The following is a 23,938-nucleotide window of genomic DNA, read 5'->3' as shown; positions in this document are numbered from 1 at the left end:
GAAAGAAATTTCTGGTTCACATCCAGGACGTGGGACTTCCAACATGCATTACAGCCTCCTCAATTCCACATAGGGGTAATTACACTGAGACCTTTTAACTTCCTTTAGAATTTGCTCTTTAGGTCTACAGCAGTGAGTTCTTGGTTCATTTTGGTTTTGTAGAGATTCACATGGCGAGTCAGATCCATGTCTTTGAGAAGTCTTCCTTAGATTCAGTCTATTTCCTCATTTCATTGTTTTATTATTTATTATTTCATTGTTGTATTATTCAATAGCTTCTAGAAACTGTTAAGAAGAACCCCACCTAACCTCACCTGAGAAGACCTGGGGCAGTGTTTAGGCTTGTTCATCATAAGAGAGCCTAAACAAGATGACCTTTTTTGGCCGAAACACTCACTTATCCTGTAAAAGATACCATTTCCATGATTTTAGCTTTTGCTAATGTACTGTATTATAGCCCAGAGATACTCTTGGAAACTTGTGGCCGAAGGTCTGAATGAAAGATTTTGCAAAGAACATAAAAGACAAAAATGAGACAAATCCATGTTTATTCTTGCTTTCAAATACTTGAGGAAGAGGAGCTAAGGGACCTTGACTTAAATGTGAACAGCCCATGGAGGAGACTGCAACCTACACGCAATACTTGAACACTGACATCATTTGTTCCAACTTTTAACACCTAAAAAGTAGCTACATTTGGAAACTGTATTTCAGAAGTATTTCCTTTCTTTCCTCCAGTTGGGGATACCCTCATGGAACGTGGAAAGTGTGTTTTTATTTAGAGTTTCTTTCACATTCTGGTCTCCTCTATAGGTCTGCTCATGAACTCTTGAATAGCCTGGTCCAGAGGAAGCCATTTTTTGATAGATGTTTTCAAAGCTGTAATCCAGCTGCAAGAAAAAACAACAACAACAACAACAACCACAATAGACCAAATTATTAAACCAGTCAGGCCCTTGAGAGGTAAAACAGGACAAAATTCTTTAATTTATTTTCTAGTTGTTTCTCTTGGTTATTTAGTTTGGAATAAATGCGAAAAGTACACTTTATAGATTTCAGGTTGAATGATAAGGTAAAGTATAGAGATAGCTCTATAATAAAAGTAAGGGATCTATGTAGTAGTAGAGAGGAAGATGTTGATAAAAGGTGATCAGTGGGGCTCTTTGCTTTTAAACTTGCTAATAGTGTTTTGCTATTGTCATTTAACCTTAAGCTTTGCTGATTAAACATGCAACAAATATTGTCATATTGAAGAAAATATTTCTTTTTTAAGTGTGGTTTCTGGGAACCACACTTACTTTCTAAATAATCCTCCTTGTCTTTCTCTTGCTTTCATTTTCTTGGACAATATTTTTTTGAAATATTGTTTCTAAAGGCAGGAGCTGTATTACTAGACTACCAGGAATAACCAGAAACAGTTACCCAGTAATATTTTTGGCAGACTATTTCAGAAACACTAATAAATGAATGTGTGCGTCTCTAACTTTCATCACTTTTGAAACTTGCTTTAGGGATAAGTGGGATGACAGACAGCTCTAGGTTGTATCTAGCTTTTGACTTTCCACTGTTACTCTTTGGAATATTTCTCTAATGGATTGATTTTTGTTTTTACTGTAAATGAATGCCCAACTATTGAGCCCACTGTAACAGAGAAACCAGTAGGTTTTATCAAAGGAACTTAGATCAGTTTCAATGACCCCTGCTCCGTTGTGCTAGCTGGAGCCTTATCAACAGTATCTGCTGACCAGATGTCCAGGAAGGGAGCCATGGCAACACAGCTAGCAGTAACACACCTTCTTCCTACTCTGGCACCTCTTTCAAGGGAGAGGCACAAGCAACGTTTACATAGTGGGGGAAAGACAGATGAGGCCCCCAGTCTCCTGCCTAAGTGGCTATTTTAGGGAGATCCCTAACGTTTCACTTTTGGAATTTTTTGTGTTTAATACCTAATTTCTTATAACTGTCCCTAGAAACTGGCTTTAGTAAGGAATTTCTTTATGGGATCTGTGGCGTTGTAATAAAAGGCCTGGAACTTGTAGGAGATTACTGTGATGCAGGTGAGGGCAGAGATGGCAGAGATGGGGTCTAGAGGGCATAGACATCTTGGGGAGCCTGGAGCAGTGGCTGCTGCTGAGTAGCGCCTTCCTCGCTGTGTTGTGTCTAGTGACTTCACCTTCCTTGTATTTCAGAACCATTTGAACTAAATGCTCACTTCAAATGAGTTGAATGCACCATGAATTAAGTTAGTTTTATGTCTTTCATGGTTTACAATAAAATCCTCAACCAAGCTAAAAATGGATAAATCAATGCAAGCGATGTGAAGAGGTCAAATGGCAGATCTATTTTTTTGTTTGTTTTGGTTTTGGTGTTTTTGAGACAAGGTTTCTCTGTAGCTTTGGTGCCTGTCCTGGAACTCACTCCTGACCAGGCTGGCCTCAAACTCACAGAGATCCGCCTGTCTCTGCCTCCCCAGTGCTGGGATTAAAGGTAGGTATCACTACCACCTGGCATGGATTTATGTTTTACACAATTAAGATGTGCTAATACATATGATTTAAAAATATAGGGATCATTTATAAATTGTAAATGGTGTGTATGGGGGGGGAATGTTTGCTTTTCTTAGTGCTAAAGCTTAAGTTACCTATTGTCTTGACAGGCATTCTGGTTACTGTATTTTCATTCACGAAACAAAGGATCTCTAGAGAAGTCTGAAGAAGGGATGAAGAAAAAACTAGTCCTGGAGAACAGTCAAAGGATGGAGTTCTCTTAAGGAGGGGAGTTGGAAAATAAAGGGATGCACTCCTTAAAGAGACCTTGTTGAGGCTGACAGAGAGGGAGGAAGGGGAGGTCTTGGCTGACCATTTGTCCAGACTGACTCATGCTGAGGGAGGAAGCAGAGGTCTTGACTTACCGCTGATTTTCTGTTTTATTTTCTGCACAGAAATAGAAGGTCTTGAACTCTTCAGATGGAGGTTTGAGTTCAATTACTGACTTTTCAAAGCCGTGGGTCTGTTCAGTCACCCTATAGCCTTGGAGATACAGGCCTCCTGCACAGGAGGGAAGGAAAGAAGCAGGTGTGGGGGATGGGGAGAAGTGAGAGCAGGGACAGTAAAGGAGCAAAAGCTGTCAGCAAAGGTGCTAAAATTCTGTGTATGAAAAGACTGCTTGGCCAGGCGTGTCCTCACAGGTGAGGAAGCTAGCTTCAAAAGAGGCCACATATTGACTGTGTCCAGCAGCAAGACTGGTAGCAGCATCTGAACTTCTTGGTTCTATTTGTAAACGATGGATATTTATCTGTGCTTGGATAAGCTTCTTTACCAGAAAGACATAGTTTTGAAATACACTTTCCATTATCTAGGAGGAACAGCTGATACCATATCAGAAGAAAATTAAATAGTATTTCTTGGGGGCAGAGTCATTAAAACATACTTCCTGGAGCACAATGAAGGCTGCAGGTAGTTTCTACAACTAACCCAGATTCTCCCTCTTTTTATATACTGCAAGTCCCACCTAAAATATGAACCCATATGGTGATACGAAAATACCAACTTGAATTAGCAAGGAGAATAGATGACTGATTATAAAAAGTAATTTGCTCATGATCCTTTAAATCCTAAAATACTTCTTGGTCTGAATTTTGGGGGTTTGTAAGGATATTGATCTAGGAGAAGATTCTGAAAGGTCAGTACTCTTGTCTGTTTCTTCTACTCTGAGGTAGCCCAGATCGCCTGTAGAGACGCGGGAATTATTAGTGATAGTAGTGCTAAGATGTTTAGAGATGAACTCTTCTGGGTCACTTTGCTCTTACCCCCAGCACCTCCAGCAGTGATCACAGAGCACTTCTTTACAAAAGCAACCAAAAAAAAAAATGTCATACTCTGCTTGATAGCCTCTGCGATGATGGCATGGCATCATGAAAGGAAACCTTGAGGAATGTTGACCTGGTTTCCTTTAAGTCACTCACCATCAACCTACTATGTGAGGAAGACTGGCATTTTCATTGTAAGCAGAATGAAGGGTTTTACGTTTTAGGAATTAGGGAGGTGTTGCTTCTTCTTGTGGAGAATGTGAAAGGTAATATTGAATTCCCTTTTTATGCTCACTTGAAAAGAGTTCCTTTTGGAACTCTTGAGAAAACATTGACTTCAGAAATGGACAGATATTTTTTCTACCTTAGTTGGCCTCAGTGCTATGAAGCTCACACAATAGGATGGTATTATTCTCTGAGGTGGAGTGATGAATGAGGAGTGGATAGCACAGAAAACAACTCATTGCAGTATTATTGGCTTATAATAAGGCGGAGGTGTATCAATGGTTGTACTGTACTTCTGGGATCTGTGGGATCCTCAGTGTAGCTTTCCTCATGTCAGAAAGAGACACTTCCCATAAACAGCCACTCCTTGTGGAAGGTGCCACCCCAGCTGTTGGCAATCCCTACCTACTCTTCTCTCTCTATTTGCTTTTTGTCCTGCAGCACCTGACAGAAAAGTCAGCTCACAGCACACACTCTCTTCAATGTTTGCTTCCTTTCACCCAGGTCGCTCATCAGTTCTTTACTTCTTTTCAGAGTAGTATGATGTTCCATTGTATGAACATCGTATATTTTTATCTCTGTGTTCACTAATTGATGGCAGCTGAGACTTGCTCCGAGAGGGGACATCATCGTCTTCGGTGGTATAACTACGCTAGCTCCAGTGGATGGCTCCACACCCCTGCTGTTGGGGTTATCAGTGGGTCACCAAACCAAAAGACAGGAAAGTGTGATGGGGACTTGGAGGAAAGGTGGCTGGGTTGGTATGGATGGAGGAGGATACGAGAGAACAGACCTGTGTACTGGTTATCATGCTATTGCTGTGATAAAAACACTTGACCAAGGACATTCATAGAACCAGGAATAGGGCATTTGGTTCCAGATAGTTATAAAAGTTGGGGAAAACAGACTGACCTGTGGTTAGAGCGGAGAGCTAAGAACATATAGCTTGAACCACAGACAAGAAATAAAGAGAGCTAAGTGGGAATGGAAGTAGCTTCTGAAACCTCAAAGCCCACCCCCAGTGGTATAGTTCCTCCAGCAAGGTCACACCTCCTTACCACACTCAAGCAGAACCAACAACTGGAAACCAAGTATTCAAATGCCTGAGACATAGGGAGACACTTCATTCAGACCACCACAAAGTATATGACCAGAATATATTATATACATGTATAAAATAGTAAAAATAAATATTAATAAATAAAAATGCAAAAAAAATTGGTTCCTACAGACAGCAAGGCCTTTAGCCATTTTCCTAGTCACTTGCAGGGCATAATAAGGGACAGTAAAGCTGGTGGCTATAACCACAGCACCTCATTTAAGGAAATTTCTCTGGGTCTGTGCCCCTTTGTTATGTTAGTAGCAGTAACTATCAGCCTAGTCCAATATTAGTTGTAAGAACGGTGTAAGCATTATATGCCCTGTTTCCTGTAACAGTGCAAAGTGATCTTTCTGAGAAGTGCACACAGACCTTGATGTGATTTAGTAACACACAACAGTCAGCAATTGGCTACTTCTAGCTCTTGCAAGAGAGAGATGAAAGGGAATGTGGGGACAAAGACAAGATCCTGCAACTTATGAAAAGGTCCTTGACCAACAGACTTTTGAAATATTCTTAATATTAGCAAGCACATGAGAGCCAGCAGTAAATTTTGCTAAAGGACAAATGCCTCTCTTGACACTTAGGCAAAGAAAGTGTTCCGGGAACTGAGAGTCTGTCTTTCCAATTCGCCCACTGCACTTTAGAGGCACATATACCTAGCTGAAAGGGTGATGTGGGTTTATTGCCTAATGCAGTTTTTACAGGAAATCAGGGCTATATTCTTTTCCACAGCTCTCCCTCTCCGCTGCCTCCTTTTTTTTCACTTTTATTTTTTCTCTGACTTATTCTCCTCAGTATTTTCTCAGCAGTGCAGAGAAGAAGAAATGCCATGCCAATAAAACTACAGCTACATTCAGGGTCAGGTAATATCATGTGAGGTCTCCCAGCTCCAAAGAAGGATCAGTGGACTAAAATGAAAACCATTTAGAATATTTAAAACAGTAAAGAAACCCAGACTGACAGGATAGGACCACAGCAGTCTGGTGTCAAGCTGGAAGCAACGAATGGCAGGTGTGTTACAATGTAATCCAAAAGTAGTGACTAGCTTTATATTTGTTCTCCAAGATTCTGATATAGAACTCACCAATAGAGCAGGTGTGTATTCAGAAGCTAAAGGCTCTGAATACATATCAGTATTTTCCTAATAATTTTGTTTGTGGTCCAGAGATTTGAGAAATGAACATTGTTGTATGTTCTAATATAATTGACCAAAAATTTTGTGAAGTAGTGTGATATACCATATTTTTTTTCTGTGAGAGAGAGGGAGAGGAAGGGAGAGAGAGAGAGACAGAGAGAGAGAGAGACAGAGAGACAGAGAGAGACAGAGAGAGAGAGAGAAAGAGAGAGAGAGAGACAGAGAGACAGAGAGAGAGAGAGAGAGAAAGAGAGAGAGAGAGAGAGAGAGAGAGAGAGAGGTGTCAGAAGACAACCATCATGAGTCATTACTCTTCTCCTTCTATCATAGTATCTGGGGTTGGAACTCAGAGCATCAGGCTTGGACCCTTATTCACTGAGCCATCTCATTGCTGTGTACCATGTTTTCCATACAGTTGTTTAAAAAATAATTGCAACTGACTACACTGATTATATGACTTAGAAACTGACTGAGCACCCTCAGCGTGAGAAACCCTGCAGAGAACGGTACTCAAGGTCTGATCTAGGGTTATAACTGCCGGGGAACAAGGACACAGAGAGCTGTAAGTTATATTAGCACTACGCAGAGCTCTTTTTGAGCACAGACAAAGCCAAGAATTATAGATTAGACAAGGTAAAGTGTCACTTCTTTAGCGTCTCTGGTAAGAATTAAAGATGAGCACTAGAACTCTGGTGGGGGTGTGTGATGGTTCATGTTGCCAACTTGAAGGACCCATCCATGACAGAAGCCTCTGGAGATACTGTGAAGGGTTTCCAGATTAGGTTAGGATTTTTTTGATTAGGGCTGAACTGAGAAGACTCCTCCATACATGGCAGGCACTTTTTCCAATGCTCCTAATGTGAGGAAGCACAAGGGACATAGTTTTCTACTTTTGTGCCTGCTGGCTGTCACCTCTTGCTGGTGAGTTGTTGTTACTAGTATTGCTGCATCTGTTGCTGTGACATGATAACACAGTTTCTTCAGCTTTCCTGTGTGGACTGAAGACCAGTAGCCCTCAGGAATCTTCCAGGCCTCCAGCAACTGACTGGGACTGAGGAGGAAACAAGCCTCGTTGCCTGAGCAGCTGCTGGGTTCTTAGCCTCCCCAGTAACAAATAGGCATTGTTGGATTCTCCAATCTGTACTGTCTTAGCCAGTCAAATAAATTCCTTTTGATATGTATTCATATCTTGAGTCACTCCTCCAAGAAAAGAACCAAGACCTGCTAAAGTGCTTGCTGAGGATAGAGAGGTACAGAATGGGTAGTAGAAAAAGGTAGTTATAAATTCCAGATAGGGCCATGTGACCAATTGTAGACACGAAGATTATAATTGACATAAGTGTTTCTGTCATAATTTGTTAAAATGTGTTTGAACAGATATTCGTGTTTTCTTTCATCCTTATCATGTATTGTTACATCAATTAAGAGAGTATCAGTGATTACTATATTTAAGTTTTGGGGTACTAACAAAATGTCCTTCAAGGGAAATTGCCACCTAATCTAAAAATTATAATTCATTTGTAGTTGTACTTGAGATAGTTAAAATGATAGACTCATAATTATGACCTAGCTAAACCTACTTATTCATTTGTGATTGTACTTGGGATAGTTATACTATGATAACTATAATTATGACCTGGTTACTGTTTTCATTTGGAAATTAAGCATATAAAAGGAGACATGATTGTGATAATATTCTAGGTTGTCAACCCAACTACATAGGAAATTAAATAAAACCTAAGAGGCTAGGTATAATTTTGAGGGATTTTTCTTAATGAAATCCTTTGAAGTGGGAAAACCCATTTTTAATCCAGAGGTGGGAAGATCTCCTTTCAATCTGGGCTATACCTGCTGGCAGCCTATATAAAGTGCACAGAAGGAACTCTTTGCTCTTTGACTGCTTGTCCTCACTCTCACTGGCAAGTTCACTCCTTCACTAGAATTAGAGCCTATTTTTCCTGTTTCTGGCATATTTTGAAAGTCAACTGTGACATCCAGCCTCATGGACTGAACAACTGCTGGATTTTTAGACTTTCTGTTGGTACACAGTCATTTCCAGACCATAACCCGTAAGCTAGTCTAATAAATCTCATATAAATATAATTCATTTGTAGTTGTACATGAGCTAGTTATATCATGTTCAGCATATTTATGATGTATATATATATATATATATATAATTATGTAAATTCTCTTCCTCTAGTGAACCCTGACTAATACAGAGGACAAATGTTTATAGTTTCTTGTTAGGGACTGTGCTCATTTGGCAAATTAGAGTTTTCAGATTCTCCTCCAATAACCATGCTTTCATTAGCACTGACTAGTTAGCCAGATTTTCTTTCCAGACATGGTATCTCTCTTGTTGAGCAGATACTAGGGCCAATTAGAGAGCTCTTGGCTACTGCCAAGGTATGTGTGGCATTACTGTATCTCTGGGAATTCAAAATAGACCCAGGGGTTTGGAAGCAGTTAAAAGAAAGTTCTGAGTTTGGAGCAATCTGTGAATTTAGACTTAAACACTCTCATTGTATCTATAGAAATAATCTCTTGAAAATTAGCTTGATTGATTTGGTAATGATATTGATATTTTAAAATAATACTCTAAGTCAATAATGAATCTGTAGTTGTGACTGTTTTGTTTGCCTTGATTTTTATTCTTTTACCAGGCACTAAAATTTGAAGGTATGGGCTATGTAGGAACAGCCTGCTCTATTAGATCTGAAAGCGTCTATCACTTCCTAGCTATATGTTCATCTGGATCATGTCAAAAACAACTTCACTGTGATTAAAAGAAGAATCATGCCATTCTTTATCCAGAATGATAGGTAGAAAATGAGCCATGGAGTGATGTGAGCTTTCTATTTCTTTAAAGATCTGAGAGAACCAGAGTTGTCATTGGATTCTTCCCATTTGGCATGTCTACTAGTCTTAGCTAAGCACAAGCACTAATGCTAAAGATGGAGATCAAATGACTCAGGTTGCAGATGCTCACTATTGCTAATTACTGAACGACCACTCAAATAGACTTTCAACCAGAAATATTACAATGATGATTGATTTTATTAAAAATTACAGGAGAATGGGGCAGATTTAATTGATGGGTAGGTGGGAGGTCAATACAGAAAGAGAGAGATGAAGTATAAATATCACCGAGGATGTGTGAAAAGGTCTTACAAAATCGTATTAGGCATTTGTCTCAAATTATAGATAATATGTGTGTGTGTGTGTGTGTGTATTTTTGGTCAGTGAATGTACTAGATAGTTTTATGTCAATTTGAAACAAGTGTAAGTCATCTGAAAGGAGGGAACCTCTATTAAGAAGATGCCTTCATAGACAACCCCTGTTCCCACTGCTAGAATTCCCACAAGAGGACCAAACTACACAACTAAAACACATATGGAGAGTGCCTAGGTCAATCCCATGCATGCTTTCTGGTTGTCAGTTTAGTCTCTGTTAGCCCCTGTGAGTTAGTGGGTTCTGTGAGTTTTCTTGTGGTGTCCTTGACCTCTCAAACTCCCATAATCCTTTCTATCCCTCTTCTGAACTCTGCCTAATGTTTGGTTGTGGGTCTGCATCTCTTTCCATCAGTTACCGGCTTTTGGGACACTATTCTTCATACTGGGCTGCCTTGCCCAGCCTTAATTAATGGGGAAGTGCTTAGTCTCATTGCAACTTGATTTGCCATGTTTTATTGATACTCATGGGAAATGTGCCCTTTCCTAAACAGAAACAGAGGAAGAGTGGATTGAGTGGTAGGAGCAGAGGAGGGGTGGGGGGAGAAACTTAGAGGAGAGGAGGGATGGGAAACTGAGGCCAGGATGTAAGATAAATAAATAAAATTATTAAAAGAAAAGAAAATAGGCCCACAAATTTAGAATGTAGGCAAGTCTGTAGGGCATTTTCTGAATTAGAGATCAATGGGAGATCCCAGTTCATTGTGGGTGGTGCCATCCCTGGGCTGGTGGTCCTGGGTTCTGTATTAAAGCAGGTTTAGTAAGCCATGATGAGTAAACCAGTGGTCTCTGCATCAACTCCTGCCTCCAGGTTTCAGCCTTGTTTGAGTTCCTGTTCTGACTTCCTTCAAAGATGAATAGAAATATAGAAGTGTAACCCAAATTAAGACAAATGAAGTTAAGTCACTTTAGGTGATAATGTTCCTCTTGAGAACCATAGAGTGTCTAGCAAAAAAATCAGCACCTGGTATAATAAATCTCCTTTTGAATTATTGGTTAGAGGATTCCAAGAGACTCCCCAAACAATATTGGCTATTGCTGCTTCTCTTTGTTGCTTTCCAGAAATTGAAAGTAAGTCCATATTACTGAAAACACCATGAGCTTTGGAAACAGAATTTGAGCTGGATCTGCTCTGAAAGACTCCTTCTCTAGGATTAGTCTTTATAGTACAAGAAGATGCTGTAAAATCTGCAAGTGGAGGGAAGAAATCAATAGTCCTATCCAGTTGTGACATTTGTGAACCCCAACAATGACCAAGAATTTCAAGATATCCCTAAAAGTGCAATAGGGGCTCTCATTTTACAGTAGTATAACTGGACTTAAGACCTGCACAAGAGGGAAATCTTGTCTGGTACAAGAAACCTAGCCAATTCCCCAGGGATAGTGAGGCCACAGATCTTAAAGAAGAACCTACTACTGTCTCTTTAGTAAACAAGTATAATTATGGATTGCATTCTAAAGCTTATACTTACACCCACATACAAGTACAGCTCTCCGCATTTACCAAAGATTCTCTTTGCAGCAGAATGAAGCCACAACTTGTCAACATGTAGAGGATAATTAATCATGGGGTGCCAAGCCCTAGTAGATCTATCTGCAATGTAAGCCCTACACCAAAGGCTCAGAGAACATCATGGAGGAGAGGGCAGCAAGGTTTTAAGAGCTAGAGGAGAGGAAATTCTGTTGTGACATCTTGTCTCTTAGAAAGGAATGGGTTACTTCACTCATGATACCTCCACAATATGGCTGCCCAAATAAGACCTGCATGGTGGTTAATACCAATAGACATCCTAATGTGGAAGGGAGCATCTCACTGTTAGACAAAGAGCTAGAGACTTTGGCAAACTGAACTAAACTAAAGCAACTAATGACTGATTAGTGAAGGAAAATTAGTCTTCACCAGGAATTAAATTCGATACCAATTGGTCAGCCCTCATATCACACACACACACACACACACACACACACACACACACACACACACACACAAACACACACACACCACACACCTAGACAAACTTAGCTTTTTACATGCTTATATCTATGTAGCAGTAGTAATAGAAGAAAAAAGGGCCATTAGTTTGAGAGGAAGTAATGGGATCATGGGAGAGATTGAAGGAAGGAGAAGGAAAAGGGAGAATGATATAACTGTATTTCAATTAAAATTTTGAAATAAAAAAGACTTTTTTTTAAATACAGGAAAACTCTTTTATAGATTTCAGGTATAATTATTTTATTATTCCCATGATCTTTTTATAGGTATATCTTTTAAAGAGACTGTATATTTCATATATATATATATATATATATATATATATATATAGTGGGATATTTGTGCACTTTGTGAAAATATATTGCTGTGACTGTTGAAATAAAAAAGCCAAATGGCCAATACCTAGGCAGGAGAAATAGGTGGGATTTCAAAGGAGAGAAAAGAGAAGATGAGGAATCTAGGTGTGTGAGAGATACAAGGGGACACAGAGAGGAAACAGGAGGTATAAGTTAGAAGAGAGGTAATACCACATGAAAGAATGTAGATTTATATAAATGGGTTAATTTAAGCTATAAGAGCTAGTTAGGAACAAGCCAAATCTATAGGTCAAGCTTTCATAATTAATAAGAAGTTTCCATATCATTATTTGTGATCTGGTGGCCCAAATAAAAATCTAACAACATATGGTACCACATGTGGAACTTGAATATACACATAGGGTCTGAGAAAATGGTCTCAGACCATTGGGTAGGGTCAGCATGTAGAAGTACAGCTCATTTAAGAGGTCCTGCTGTACAACTAAGCACTTGAGCAGCTGGCATTGTGTCTGCTTCAGGCACAACAAATTCCCAGTGCTGGGGCAGGTAAATATGGCTCTGGGGCAGGTACCTGAAACATGAGACTAGTTCTCATGAAACTAAGGGGCATGGAGCCAGCCTCCAACGTTCTGTATGCTAAGCAGAACAGTGAGGTAGTAGCCTAACACTTTAAGATTTGACTTATGTAATCAGAAGAGGCTACAGATGCACACACACACACATACACACACATGCCAGGTTCAGGGTGACAAAGCCTCTCAATAGGTTACAGTGTATTTAAAAAATGTACTTAGATACTAAATAATAAAGAAAATGAGTATAGGTAATCATAGAAAAAATAAATAGGTTAAAAATAATAACAGAATCTTTAAAAGAAGAGTAAAAATTATAAATAGAATAAGCCACATAGGAATGGGAAATACATAGGCCATGTGGATCCTGTATGGTGTTTTGTTGATTATGAATCTCTTAAATACTAATGTGCAAAAAGCAATAACTACTGAAAGATACTGGATTATGAAGCTGCTAAATTAAACCAAGCTATATATTTTAAGAATGTCTTCACTTCAGAATGGAAGACAAAACTCATGTTGAATTGGGGGAAAAGTCATGTTTTTGTTTCCACAGGAAACAAAAAGTTATGGCTCTCTTCAAAATTAATGAAGATCAGATTGATTGAGGGAGACTTTGTGAAAATCTTGGCTATAGACAACCAAAGAGACTACAGGACAGATGACATATATGCTGAATCTTCTTTTATAAGAACAGCTCTGATACTGAATGAAACATAACAAATCTTGTTGGATACAGAATTCTCATGACTCTGTGTGTGTCATCATTTTATATGGAATGAATAGAGGTTTATATTATAGTTTGGATATATATTCCAAACAAACTTATAAAGTTAACTGATGCCTTTTACCTGCTGAAACATAAAACAAAAAAAAAATCTGTAATTAATCTGAGCACATTGTACAATCTGTAGTTGTGTTAATATAGATATATATGTTACCTTTAAAAGTTTATATGTTTTCAGAAAAAAGGAGCAGACACCAATATAAAGACAAGTAGCCCAGATGATCTAGTATTTCAAAATGCCTCTGTTGCAGTTTGCTCAATATTCTACATCTATACCAATCTAAAAACTGCTAATTGAGATGGCCTAACCTCATGCACTATTCTGGTCAGGACTTCAAATAAGCCCTGGACTTTCCCACTACACAGAAACTGGACAACAAATAATACAACAAACTCTCCTAGGATTTGACCATTATCCTAATTTTCTCAAGATCTCCTAAAGATGTCATCATCCCCATACAACAGGAAGTAGTCTATAGAACACAACATTCACATTCCCAAGAGGTCGGGTAGGTGGTTTTGGTTGTTCAATGGATTATGGATGTTTATCATCATGTAGAGGGGTTGGTTGCAAGTTGCTGTTGGCCATGTTTAGGGGAAAAGCTGAACAAAGATTAGATTCAGGGATCACTTCCTGAAGGGAAAAGATAGGCATAGAATGATGGGATAAAGGGTGAATTGATAAGTCTACTTTTGAACAACTACTAGTCTCAAATATTTTACATTGGTATAGATTTTTATTTATTGAAAGAAATTTAGATTATTTTTCCTATACTATCTATATATTTCTATTTTTATTTAAGGTATTGTGCTTATTCATTTTATTTAAAAATGTAATGTAAAATTCTATTTCTTGAAATCTATTAATGATAATTAAGAAGTACAGGTTAGTCATTAGTCATTTATAATAATCAAACTTGTAGTCATGTTAGATATCTTTCCAAGGTTGAACAGAGATATAGTTTAGACAGATAGGTCATCTTCAAACACTTCAGAGGCCTACAGAATATAATATTTACAATGTTTAAATAACCTAATGCTTTTCATGACAGTGAGACATGTTTTCTACTGGAACCACCAATTTACTTAAAAAAAGAACCTCCATATGGAATTTGTTTCCAATGTGGAAAAGCTAGTTATTTCAGCAAGAAACTAATCTTGCTTCAACTGTTCACAGTATGCTGTCCAAACTGGACAAGTAGGACAGAAAAGAAAGTGACTACCAAACGTTGCCAGAACAAAGTACAACAGTCCTTCAAAATTCCTGCTTTACAGAAAAATACGTCAGATAATCTAGGCCTGTAGATCAAAGATGGATGTACCAATATTGGGTGGCTGTCCAGGCAGTCAGATGCTCTATCATTTCTATAATTTTGGAAGTTGCTTTTTATTTACTTTCATTTACTCAGGTAATATTATATCCTTCTTGGGTCTCTGATGGGGATTTAAGACTAGGTAGCATATAGTAGTCCTTGTTACCAAATTAGAAAAAAGTACTTATATAAGAAATATAAAGTTTATAAGATTTAGGAGCATAAAAGCTTAATTAATCTAAGATAATGTTTTGAGGTCTAAAAAGATAGTTTTATGATAGTAGTACAAGTTATGATATAAAATGGTTTAGGCATAAAACTATGGGTTTATCAAGATAGGATAAAAATAGAGTATTTTCTCTGAATTTTCCAAATACAAATGAACAGGACATTGTAAATGTAATTCTTACCTGACAATTATTATTGTATATAATTATACTATATTAGTTAAAACCTTTCCTTTTTATTTAGACAAAAAGCAGGAAATGTTGTGGGATATTTATACACTGTGTGAAAGTGTATTGATATAATTGTTGTAGTAAAAAGCTGAATGGTCAATAGCTAGGCAGGAGGAAAAGGTGGGATTTCCAAAAAGAGAAAAGTGAGAAAGAGGAATTTAGGCATGCAAGAGATGCCAGGAGATTCAGAGAGGAAACAGGAGGTACAAGATGGACAAGAGCAAATGCCACATGATTGAATGTAGATTAATATAAATGGGTTAATTTAAATTATAAGAGCTAAGCAGCCATAGGCTGAGCTTTCATAATTAATAAGAAGTCTCCCTATCATTATTTGTGATTTGGTGGCCCAAACAAAAACCCAACTACATATATAACTTCATAGGAGTGTAAAGTAATTCTATGATACATGATGTAAAATGTATAGGAGCAGCTTTTTATATTCAGATCACTAAATGTAAAGCTAATGCTATTTCAATAACAATGGCTTAGTCTTCACAACATTCTTATATAATAGTAGGCAGATGTTATTTTCACATTTTATAAGTAAGGAAAGTAAATTGTGGGAAGTTGAGCAAACAGACCACAAAAAAAAAACAACAACAAAAAAACACCAAAAAACCAAAACGAAAACCACCACCACCACCAATAACAACAACAACAACAACAATAAAACCAGACTGCCAACATCTAAGTTGGAATACTTTGGGGGAAAGATGGTGGTGTTTCTAACCCAAGAAAATGAGTAGCATTCCCTTTGAAAAGAATCAGTGACCCAAAGAATGAGGAGTTTGTGGTTTAACTTCTAAATAGCAAGCATGAGGCATTGAAACTACAGCTTCTCTTCTGTGGAGTATCCATGAAATGTTGTAGGTGAAACACTCACATAGGGCCTGCCAAAAGGTCAATAAAGCTAAAGTGTTCTTCCCAGGACTGTCATCATAATTCCAAATGATATTGACTCCTTACCTGATGCCTGAGTAGAGCGAATGCTAGCATAGAAATACAAGCAGCCGTCCTTCAGAATGCAATAGCGTTGGTGCCATACCCCTGTGCTTCTCTCCAGCTGGTGCAGAAGGCCCAGACACTCAGGATGCTTGATAGCGAGAGGTGGGAGGCTACTGTTGTGCAGGGTAACATCTTCCCAGACGTGGCTCTGCAGGTGGAGCACAGCGATAAGCAGGTTATCCTGCACCCGATGCCTTTGGCCCACCACACAGTAGCGACATGGGGATAAATCTATTTGTTTTTAGGGAGCCACTGCCTTAAACATTTCTATTGATAATATAGTCTCACTGCTTGGGTCACAGTCAGATTATCCTTTGCCTATAGGTAACACCCTCTTCTCTTTGGTCCTATTGTATCCTGAAGGAAACAAGAGTATCAGCCAAAAAACAAGAGATTGGGACTAGAGAGCCAATTTGCTGATGAGTTCTTTGAAAAGTTCTGGCCTGATATGGGCTCCTCACATCACATTCCTCTCTGAGGCTAGATCCTGGTATGTCCACTATGAATAATAGCAGCTTCTGGTTCATGCTTTTCTTTATCTGAACCCCTACTTGTGCAAATTAAATGCTCCAAGCCAGCCCTAGCCTTGGGCTCTCACGGTCATTGATATAGAAAGCTGATGATAAATGGAGACCCTCTACCCTGGAGGTCAGCCCTCAGTCCCCGAGCCTGGGAAACAGGTTCTTTCTGAGAACTCTGACCCACAGTCAGGAGCACTGTGCTTTATCTCTTCATCAGAACCGGCCCGCGCTTGCCAATTTCTCTGTTCCATTTTGGCTTTGCCCTTTAGTTTTAGCAAGGCAGTGAAAAGATAACAGAGTACAGGCAGGGCTTGCGGTATTCTGTGCTGTGAAGGGGAAGCCTGCTGGGAGTTTGGCTGTTCTTTTTTTTTTTTTTCTTCACTTGCTGCAGACACTCTCAGTGCATTAGCAGAATAGATAGCTCTTAAAAGTGTCCAGGCTCATTAGGGTGGTGCCTGGGAGAGACGGGCCAGTGTACTGAGTGCCATGTTCCAGGTAAAATGAAACGAACGCCCTGCTGTTCATTTTTTGGTAATGCTTCTGATTGTTCTGAATGGACAGTTACAAGGCAAGGACATCCAGACTCCACCCTGAATTTCTGCCAATGCATAAATTCAAAGTGGGTAGAGAAGGCGCTAAGTGCATGCCATCTTATGAGGGAATGATCTCATTTAATACAATCTATAACTTCTTTGCAAATCATATCCACAGTGTGGAAAGGAAACATGCAGGCTATAGGAAGGGTCCTCATAATTGCATTACAACACAAACTCAGAAAGAGGGCCACCCAATGCCGTAGGCGCTGAGGTGATGGCTTACCTGATGATGCAATGCAGCCACCTAACATTTTGTAGGAGCAAATCTAACAGGGTGATACTGCTGTAAAGCTGGAGATTATGCATGTGGAAGGATAGTGTAAGGTGACTAACATGTCTAGAGAACAGAGGTGAATGTGGCGCTGGCTGTGGGGATCTGAATGCAGTGCACAGGCTCCCACAAGCTGCTCAGATGGCAGCTGCAGCCCAGGACATCCTGGAGAGCCTGAGAGTGTGAAGAAACAGCAGTGTTCGTTTGTTGCCCTGGTGGACTCTGTGGGTCAGAAATTACACTCCCATTTGTGACTCCATCCCAGGTCTTCCAGGGAGGGATAGAAAATGAAAAGAACAGCAGGACTCCAAGTTCCCCTCCCAGATCTGAGCAGAACTCCTGTTGACTCCAGGTCCTTTCCCCAGCATATAGAACAGACCTAACATGTCCCAGACTGGGCAACACAGTGTCTATTCCTTCTGTAAAGAAACATGAAATGGAAGCAGAGACCAGGACCAAGGAGAACGCTTACCCGGCGTATGGGATGGGCCGCTTTGTGCATTGCCTCGAGCCACCTGAAAGATAGCAAAATGAGAGGGGCATCCCTGGAGGACTGCGTAGTGCCCCATACAGGAGCTTGCTCTTACTCAACTTTTCCTTCAGGCAGAGTGGCCCTGTGATGTGGGATTCCCCTCTGTATGCAGTGAATATGTGTTATTGCCATTGTTTAATGAAGAAGCTGCTTTTTGGCCAATGAGACAGACACCAGATGTTGTACAGAAACTTACCAGTAGGCCACAACCACATGGCAATACACAGATTAATAGGAATAATAATAGAATTAATAGAAATTTAAGATGTAAGAGCTAGCTAGAAGTACGCTTAAGCTATTGGCCAAGCAGTATTGTAATTAATATAGTTTCTGAGTGATTATTTCGGGTCTGGGCGGCCAGGAAATAAACTAACAGTCTCCGCCTACAATCCTGAACCTCAGACAGATTTCTTCACATCATTCTTGGGTGAAGTCAACACATTCATGGAAATTGGAGGTTAATTTGTGGCAAAACCTTGTGCTATTAGGCATAGCTAAAGCAGCATTCATGTGATTTCCCCACTACTATCATGTGATCAGTGCCTAAGAGAAAATTCACTCACTATTTCTGAGGCTTGGAATTTATTAACAACAGCATGGCTGTTAAGAATTGCCATACTAAGCGTAAGGCACGACCTACTAAAATATGGAAATACTGGTAAACGGTTATTGCCTTGATTCCTTTCGTAAGTGTTCTTTGGACATAGTGGCTTCATTCGTATGCCTTAGTGGTATTCCATCTGGAGGCCTGAGCTCTTCCAGCCTTGCTCCTTAGCCTGACAGTGGTATATTGACCCCTCCCCAGCCTGCCAAACTTTCAAAGGCCCCAACTTCCAGTCAAAGCACAGTGTTAGCTGCTTTCCCCACAGTCCACTGTGTCTCCCCGGCTCCCCTCTGCTCCATTTCTTCTTCTCTGTGTGTACCTCTTCCATACATATCTCCTTCACTTCCATGCTCACAAGCCACCACCCCTATTCTCAATTGGTGTGCAGTAGGTCTTCTCTTAGGATGCTTCCCAACTTTCACTTGGTATTCAAAACAACAAATGCTCTAATATTTTAGTTCCAACCCGGCATTTTGTTTGGTTTATTTACTTTTCTCATTTTTCAGATTATAATTTAAGTAGAGCATTTCTCCCTCCCCATTCCTCGCTCTACATTCTCCTTTATACCATTCTTTGCTATCTTACAAATTCATGGCCTCTTTTTTTCCCACTAATTTTTATTGCATGCACTATATATGTACATATGCATCAAACACATTCAGTCAATATAATGCTACTTGTATGTGTGTTTTCATCACTCATTGTTTAACACTGGATAACAAATTGGTGTGCTTTTTCCCGGGGAAGACTATTTCTCCCATTCTTAGCATTCTTTAGCTATCTATAGTTTGTGTGTGTGTGTGTGTGTGTGTGTGTGTTTAGGACTGAAGCCTCTTGGTTCTTTCTCTGTCCACTATTGGTGGCATGTCAATTAGTGTCAATATGGGTGTAGCTTCTGATGTTGCTAGGAGACACAATCTCACAGCAAACTCCATCATCTGCTGGATCTGACAATCTTTCCATTCCCTCTTCCACAATTTTTTCCCATTTATTTACTTTTGGTACCAAAGATGGGCTTTTCATTATACAGATAATCCATAAAAACTTTAAAATTGTGCATTCATTGAAATAAAGTTGCTATCATATTATCCTGGTTGTCCTTTACCTTATATTTATTTAAATATACAATATTCCTCACATAAGGACGCAATACCTTTTGATCAAGATGTTTCTGATCTATTACTCTGTTTAAGGCTGGAAGGAGGTATTCTTTAAGACTAGACACACTGACATGTTATTTTTTTCCGTTGACTTACTATTCTGTAGCCTGTCCTAACCCTTACTTTAGCTTGCCAGTTCCTTCATTTACAGTTTTCCCTTGGGATCCTGAACTGGCCAGTGAACTTCATTCCCTTGGGGTAATGGAGTGTGTATCTAATAGTCAGAACTTTTGCTACCGTTTTAGGATGCCAAAACATTCTCCCTCTTTGGGGAATATATGCTTATACAATTTCAACACAGTCTTTATGCATCTACCTCACTTCACTAGAGGGCATTGTTCCATATCATGCTTCTTTATTTTTATACCAATAAGTATCCATCTTACAATATCTACACATGGCAACTTGTTAGGAATGAGAGGCATAAACAGGGAGCGGCAGTATTCTTGAGCTTCTGTCTTTGAAAGAAAGTAAGGAGAATTATGGTAGCAATGTTAACAGAGTATGCTCATGGGCTTTGGAAATTCTGCTTGAAAAAAATGAACCCATGACATCCCACACTTCTTGTACTTAATAAAACATCTGCTACCATATTTTGTTCTCTGTTTATTTCTGAATATGTAAGTCTACTACTTAGGAAACATTCCGCTGACTGAAAAGAAAACCAGAGAGGCAGGAGATTCATGTATTACCTTTTCATCTCTTGGTTTGAAGTTGCACAGAGGCAAAATATTCTATTTCCAGACTGGGGTATACAGTTAAACACAAACGGTTTCCCCAAGCTGCTGTCAATGTCAATTTCTGCTCCTTCTAATTTTATTATGTCTAGAGGTGGCCACTTCTCTTCATCCTGCAATTAATAAAAACGATGTTCAGTTAGTGGAGAAAATGAAAAAGTAAAGGAAGAAAATGAGTATTTTTAATTGATTATTTTTTCCAGAAAAAGAAAATAAAGTAAAACACACTTTTTAGATTATATATTCTTTAGCATATAACACAATATACCAAATTATCTGTAATTCTTAAACACACTTTGAATAGCTGTTATGAAGATGAGCTTTATTTATGCCCATTTGGGAAAGTATTGTTAATGTCAGCTTTCCTGTCACCAAAAAGGATATCAAAAGAAACCTGTATCACAAACTATACATTATAATGACGTGACATCTAGAGTTGGCACCTACACCCTTCTTACTGTGTGTCAGGTCCCCTTCTAAACCATTTCCATCAACTGAACGGCCTGACAAAAGCTCATGAGATAACTAGGTCTGTCATCTCCATGTAATAGACCAGAGACAGCAAAAGGACCACAGAACAGTTTCCTGTAAAAAAACACTTTCAAGCACAATGATATTCATGTAAAAACTAAAATAATTTTATGGGTATATAGTCTTTATTTTCATTGATATTTTTAGCTATTTCTTAAAATTCCCTCTTCATTAACATATCTGTTTTTACCACCCCTGCATTGAGATATAACTTACTTACTTACTTATCATGAAATCACTCACTGTGTAGCTCCATATCATTGATGTTTAGGAAGTTTATAGAGTTAAGACAATACCATTATAATCTAGTTTGGAAATTGCTACCCCCTTCCCAAATCACAGATGAATAGACATGTGTGTTCTTATGCATTTGGAATTCTTGGATGGTTAATATAAGTGGAACCATATAACTTGTGGGCTTTTTTTTTTTTTTTTTTTTTACTTAGTGTGATTTTTTTTAAACTTTTAAGTTGCAGGAATTAGCACTTCATTCTTTTTTTAAGACAGTGATATTCTCTTGTAGGAGATGTGACAGTCTGTTTCCCTTTGTAAAAGTTGACTGATTTTTTTTTTCCGGGGGCTATTTTGAGTAACACCTCTGTGAATATTTGTGCACATGTCTTTGCCACATACGTGAAGATGCAAAGATATTCTTCAACTACAAGTACTATCTCATACTTTCATGGAGTTTTCGTCAACTATATCTTTTTTTAAAAAAATTTTTTCAGACAGGGTTTCTCTGTAGCTTTTTGGTTCCTGTCCTGGAACTAGCTCTTGTTGACCAGGCTGGTCTCGAACTCAAAGAGATCTGCCTGCCTCTGCTTCCTGAGTGCTGGGATTAAAGGCGTGTGCCACCATCGCCCGGCCATGAACTATATCTTAATATTCACTACTTAGAGGAAGAGTATTAGATCAAATGGCATGCTTCAGTATTACACAGATGACATAGAAACAGAACATGATCCCTGTCTTCCATCAGCATCTTTCCGTACTGCTTCTATGTCTGGCTTCTTGGACCACTGGGATACAAGGACTATTGGCTTTTGGAATCAATGATGAATGCTTGGGTTATTGAAAATTTTTGCTACTTAGTTGTATTTTCAGGAGCATCTTAAAGGTGAATCAGAAATAGAAATGGAATCTAATGAACTTAGTCCATTGGTGAGCAACTGATGTGTTCACTGAAAGTAATACCCACTGAGCCTGCCTGGAGAGGGCCTACTAAACAGACTAGGTGATGCTGTCCTTAAGTGTCAGTAAGATGTGGTCAGTCAGGGAATTCAGGGCCTTTCCACATCCTTTGATGTAGGGGAATTCAAAAGAGTTTGCTCATGGCAAACTCTACAACTAGGAATAGGGTCCTTAGTTATTTAAGAGGTTATTTTCTATTTGCTCAAGTTACGTATGTATGAGAAAAATGAACAACAACTTAATGGACTGGGCTTAAAAACCAGGAATACTTTCTCTTACAGGTTCTGCACCATGGCCAAGATGACATTTTTACTAATCTCAGTTGCTGCCTCTCATCCCCCGCTGATGAACCTGCTGTGACCCTGGTAGCAACTGCAGCAAAACTTTGGTCACGGGGCATTGCAGCAGGTGTGGGATCTCTTGCAGCTGTGCTTTCTCGGCTTATTCTTTTATCTCCGTTTCACTGGTACAAGAACCTTTAAACCCCTCTTGGTGAGATCCAGATGTTGAAGAAGAGATCCATTTGCTCTAACCCTAATACTGCCTGCACTGTGGTGCCAGGCTCATCAATCCCATGCTTTCTAGAGATAAAGGACAATTAAACCTGGCTTCAATTTATCGTCATGCCTTAAAAACAACAATAAAAACAACAACAAAAAAATCTACTTCCTTGAGCCAAATTCAGTCTTTTACCTTGGCAAAATGTTAAATTACCTCTATCTGATCCCTTCCCTACCACGCCGCCAAAAGTCTTTCTTAGCTGTGATGGAACAATGAAAATTTCTTCAAGGCTGCATTCCCCACAACTTTATATTCTTTCGTCCAAGGCACAGAAATCCTCTGGCACTGCTTTCTATTCCTGAGCCGGTTCACAGGTTCAGCTGCTGTCTGTGTGAAGGATTGATTAAAATAGCATGGATGCTGAGGGGATTTAGCTAGGAATTGTTTAGCGATGTCCAGAAGCTATAGACTGAGAATAAAGGAACTCGGGCTGTTTGTGCCAGAAGACCTTGGGTAATGTTGGGGTTGTCTGTCATGGAAATTATATTTTTTTACAGAATGAATTCCAAAGGTCAGAGTGTTCAGACATGGGAAACATCAAGAGATAATGATGACAAAAACCCAACCTAGAGTGAATGTGCTTCTGTAATAGATTGTCTTTATGGGGAAGAATAAAGACAAGACAGGGGCATTTGTGTTTTTGAGGATTTCTGCTAAAATAAAACTACCTGCAGATGCCTTTGTATTTCTGTTTTGATCAAAATTTTGGTTTTAATATGATAGAAATTTGTTGTTGACACATCTAGTCTTTGAAAAGGAAAAAATAAAATGGGGATACTGGGTGTATGTTTCATTTTATCTGGGCATACAACCCTAAAAATCCACTTTTTCAGGAGGCAAGGAAAAGCATGAGAAAGCGATCATTCTGAGTGAAGAAAAACAGAGTCAAGACAAACCTAGACAGAAAGAAAGACTGTCTTAAAGGGGAGCATCCCAGGAAAGGTGAATACATTGCAGAGCTGAGAAGCAATGAAATTGGAGGGTTGGAATAAAATTGCGGAATGTCCATCAGAACTTTGTTAATGACACTGGGCACCCTTTATCTCTAGGTGACTGTTTGGAACAGCTTCACCCTACCTTCAACTAAAACTACCATTCCTTGATGGTCATGAGAAGACGCTTACGACTGACCATGCCCTAGGACCAGGGGAGAAGTCAAGGGCATGAGTTAGTAGGAAGGAAGGAAAGGGAGAGCTTTCATTGCTGTGCCTTTTGCTATCTTTGTATTGTGGAAAAATAGAAGCCATGACTCTTGAGGGACTACAAGCCCCTCCCTAGATTA

At 39.1% G+C, this 23,938-nt stretch overlaps 1 protein-coding gene across 1 annotated transcript in view; it reads right to left on the bottom strand.

The window, feature by feature from the left end:
• Positions 1 to 790: 790 nt before the first annotated feature.
• LOC130869260 (uncharacterized) overlaps positions 791 to 23,938 on the bottom strand; it is a 134,115-nt gene continuing 110,967 nt past the window's right edge. Inside the window, exons 8-12 of the mRNA XM_057761265.1 lie at positions 20,329 to 20,486; positions 17,813 to 17,855; positions 15,914 to 16,100; positions 2,912 to 3,047; positions 791 to 890 (exon numbers count right to left, since the gene is read on the bottom strand). Coding sequence (XP_057617248.1) covers positions 791 to 890; positions 2,912 to 3,047; positions 15,914 to 16,100; positions 17,813 to 17,855; positions 20,329 to 20,486 — 624 coding nt within the window. The remainder of the gene's footprint in view (positions 891 to 2,911; positions 3,048 to 15,913; positions 16,101 to 17,812; positions 17,856 to 20,328; positions 20,487 to 23,938) is intronic.

This window comes from Chionomys nivalis, chromosome 2, assembly GCF_950005125.1.
Source record: "Chionomys nivalis chromosome 2, mChiNiv1.1, whole genome shotgun sequence".
Lineage (NCBI taxonomy): Eukaryota > Metazoa > Chordata > Mammalia > Rodentia > Cricetidae > Chionomys > Chionomys nivalis.
This window is presented reverse-complemented; position numbering and strand designations above follow the sequence as displayed.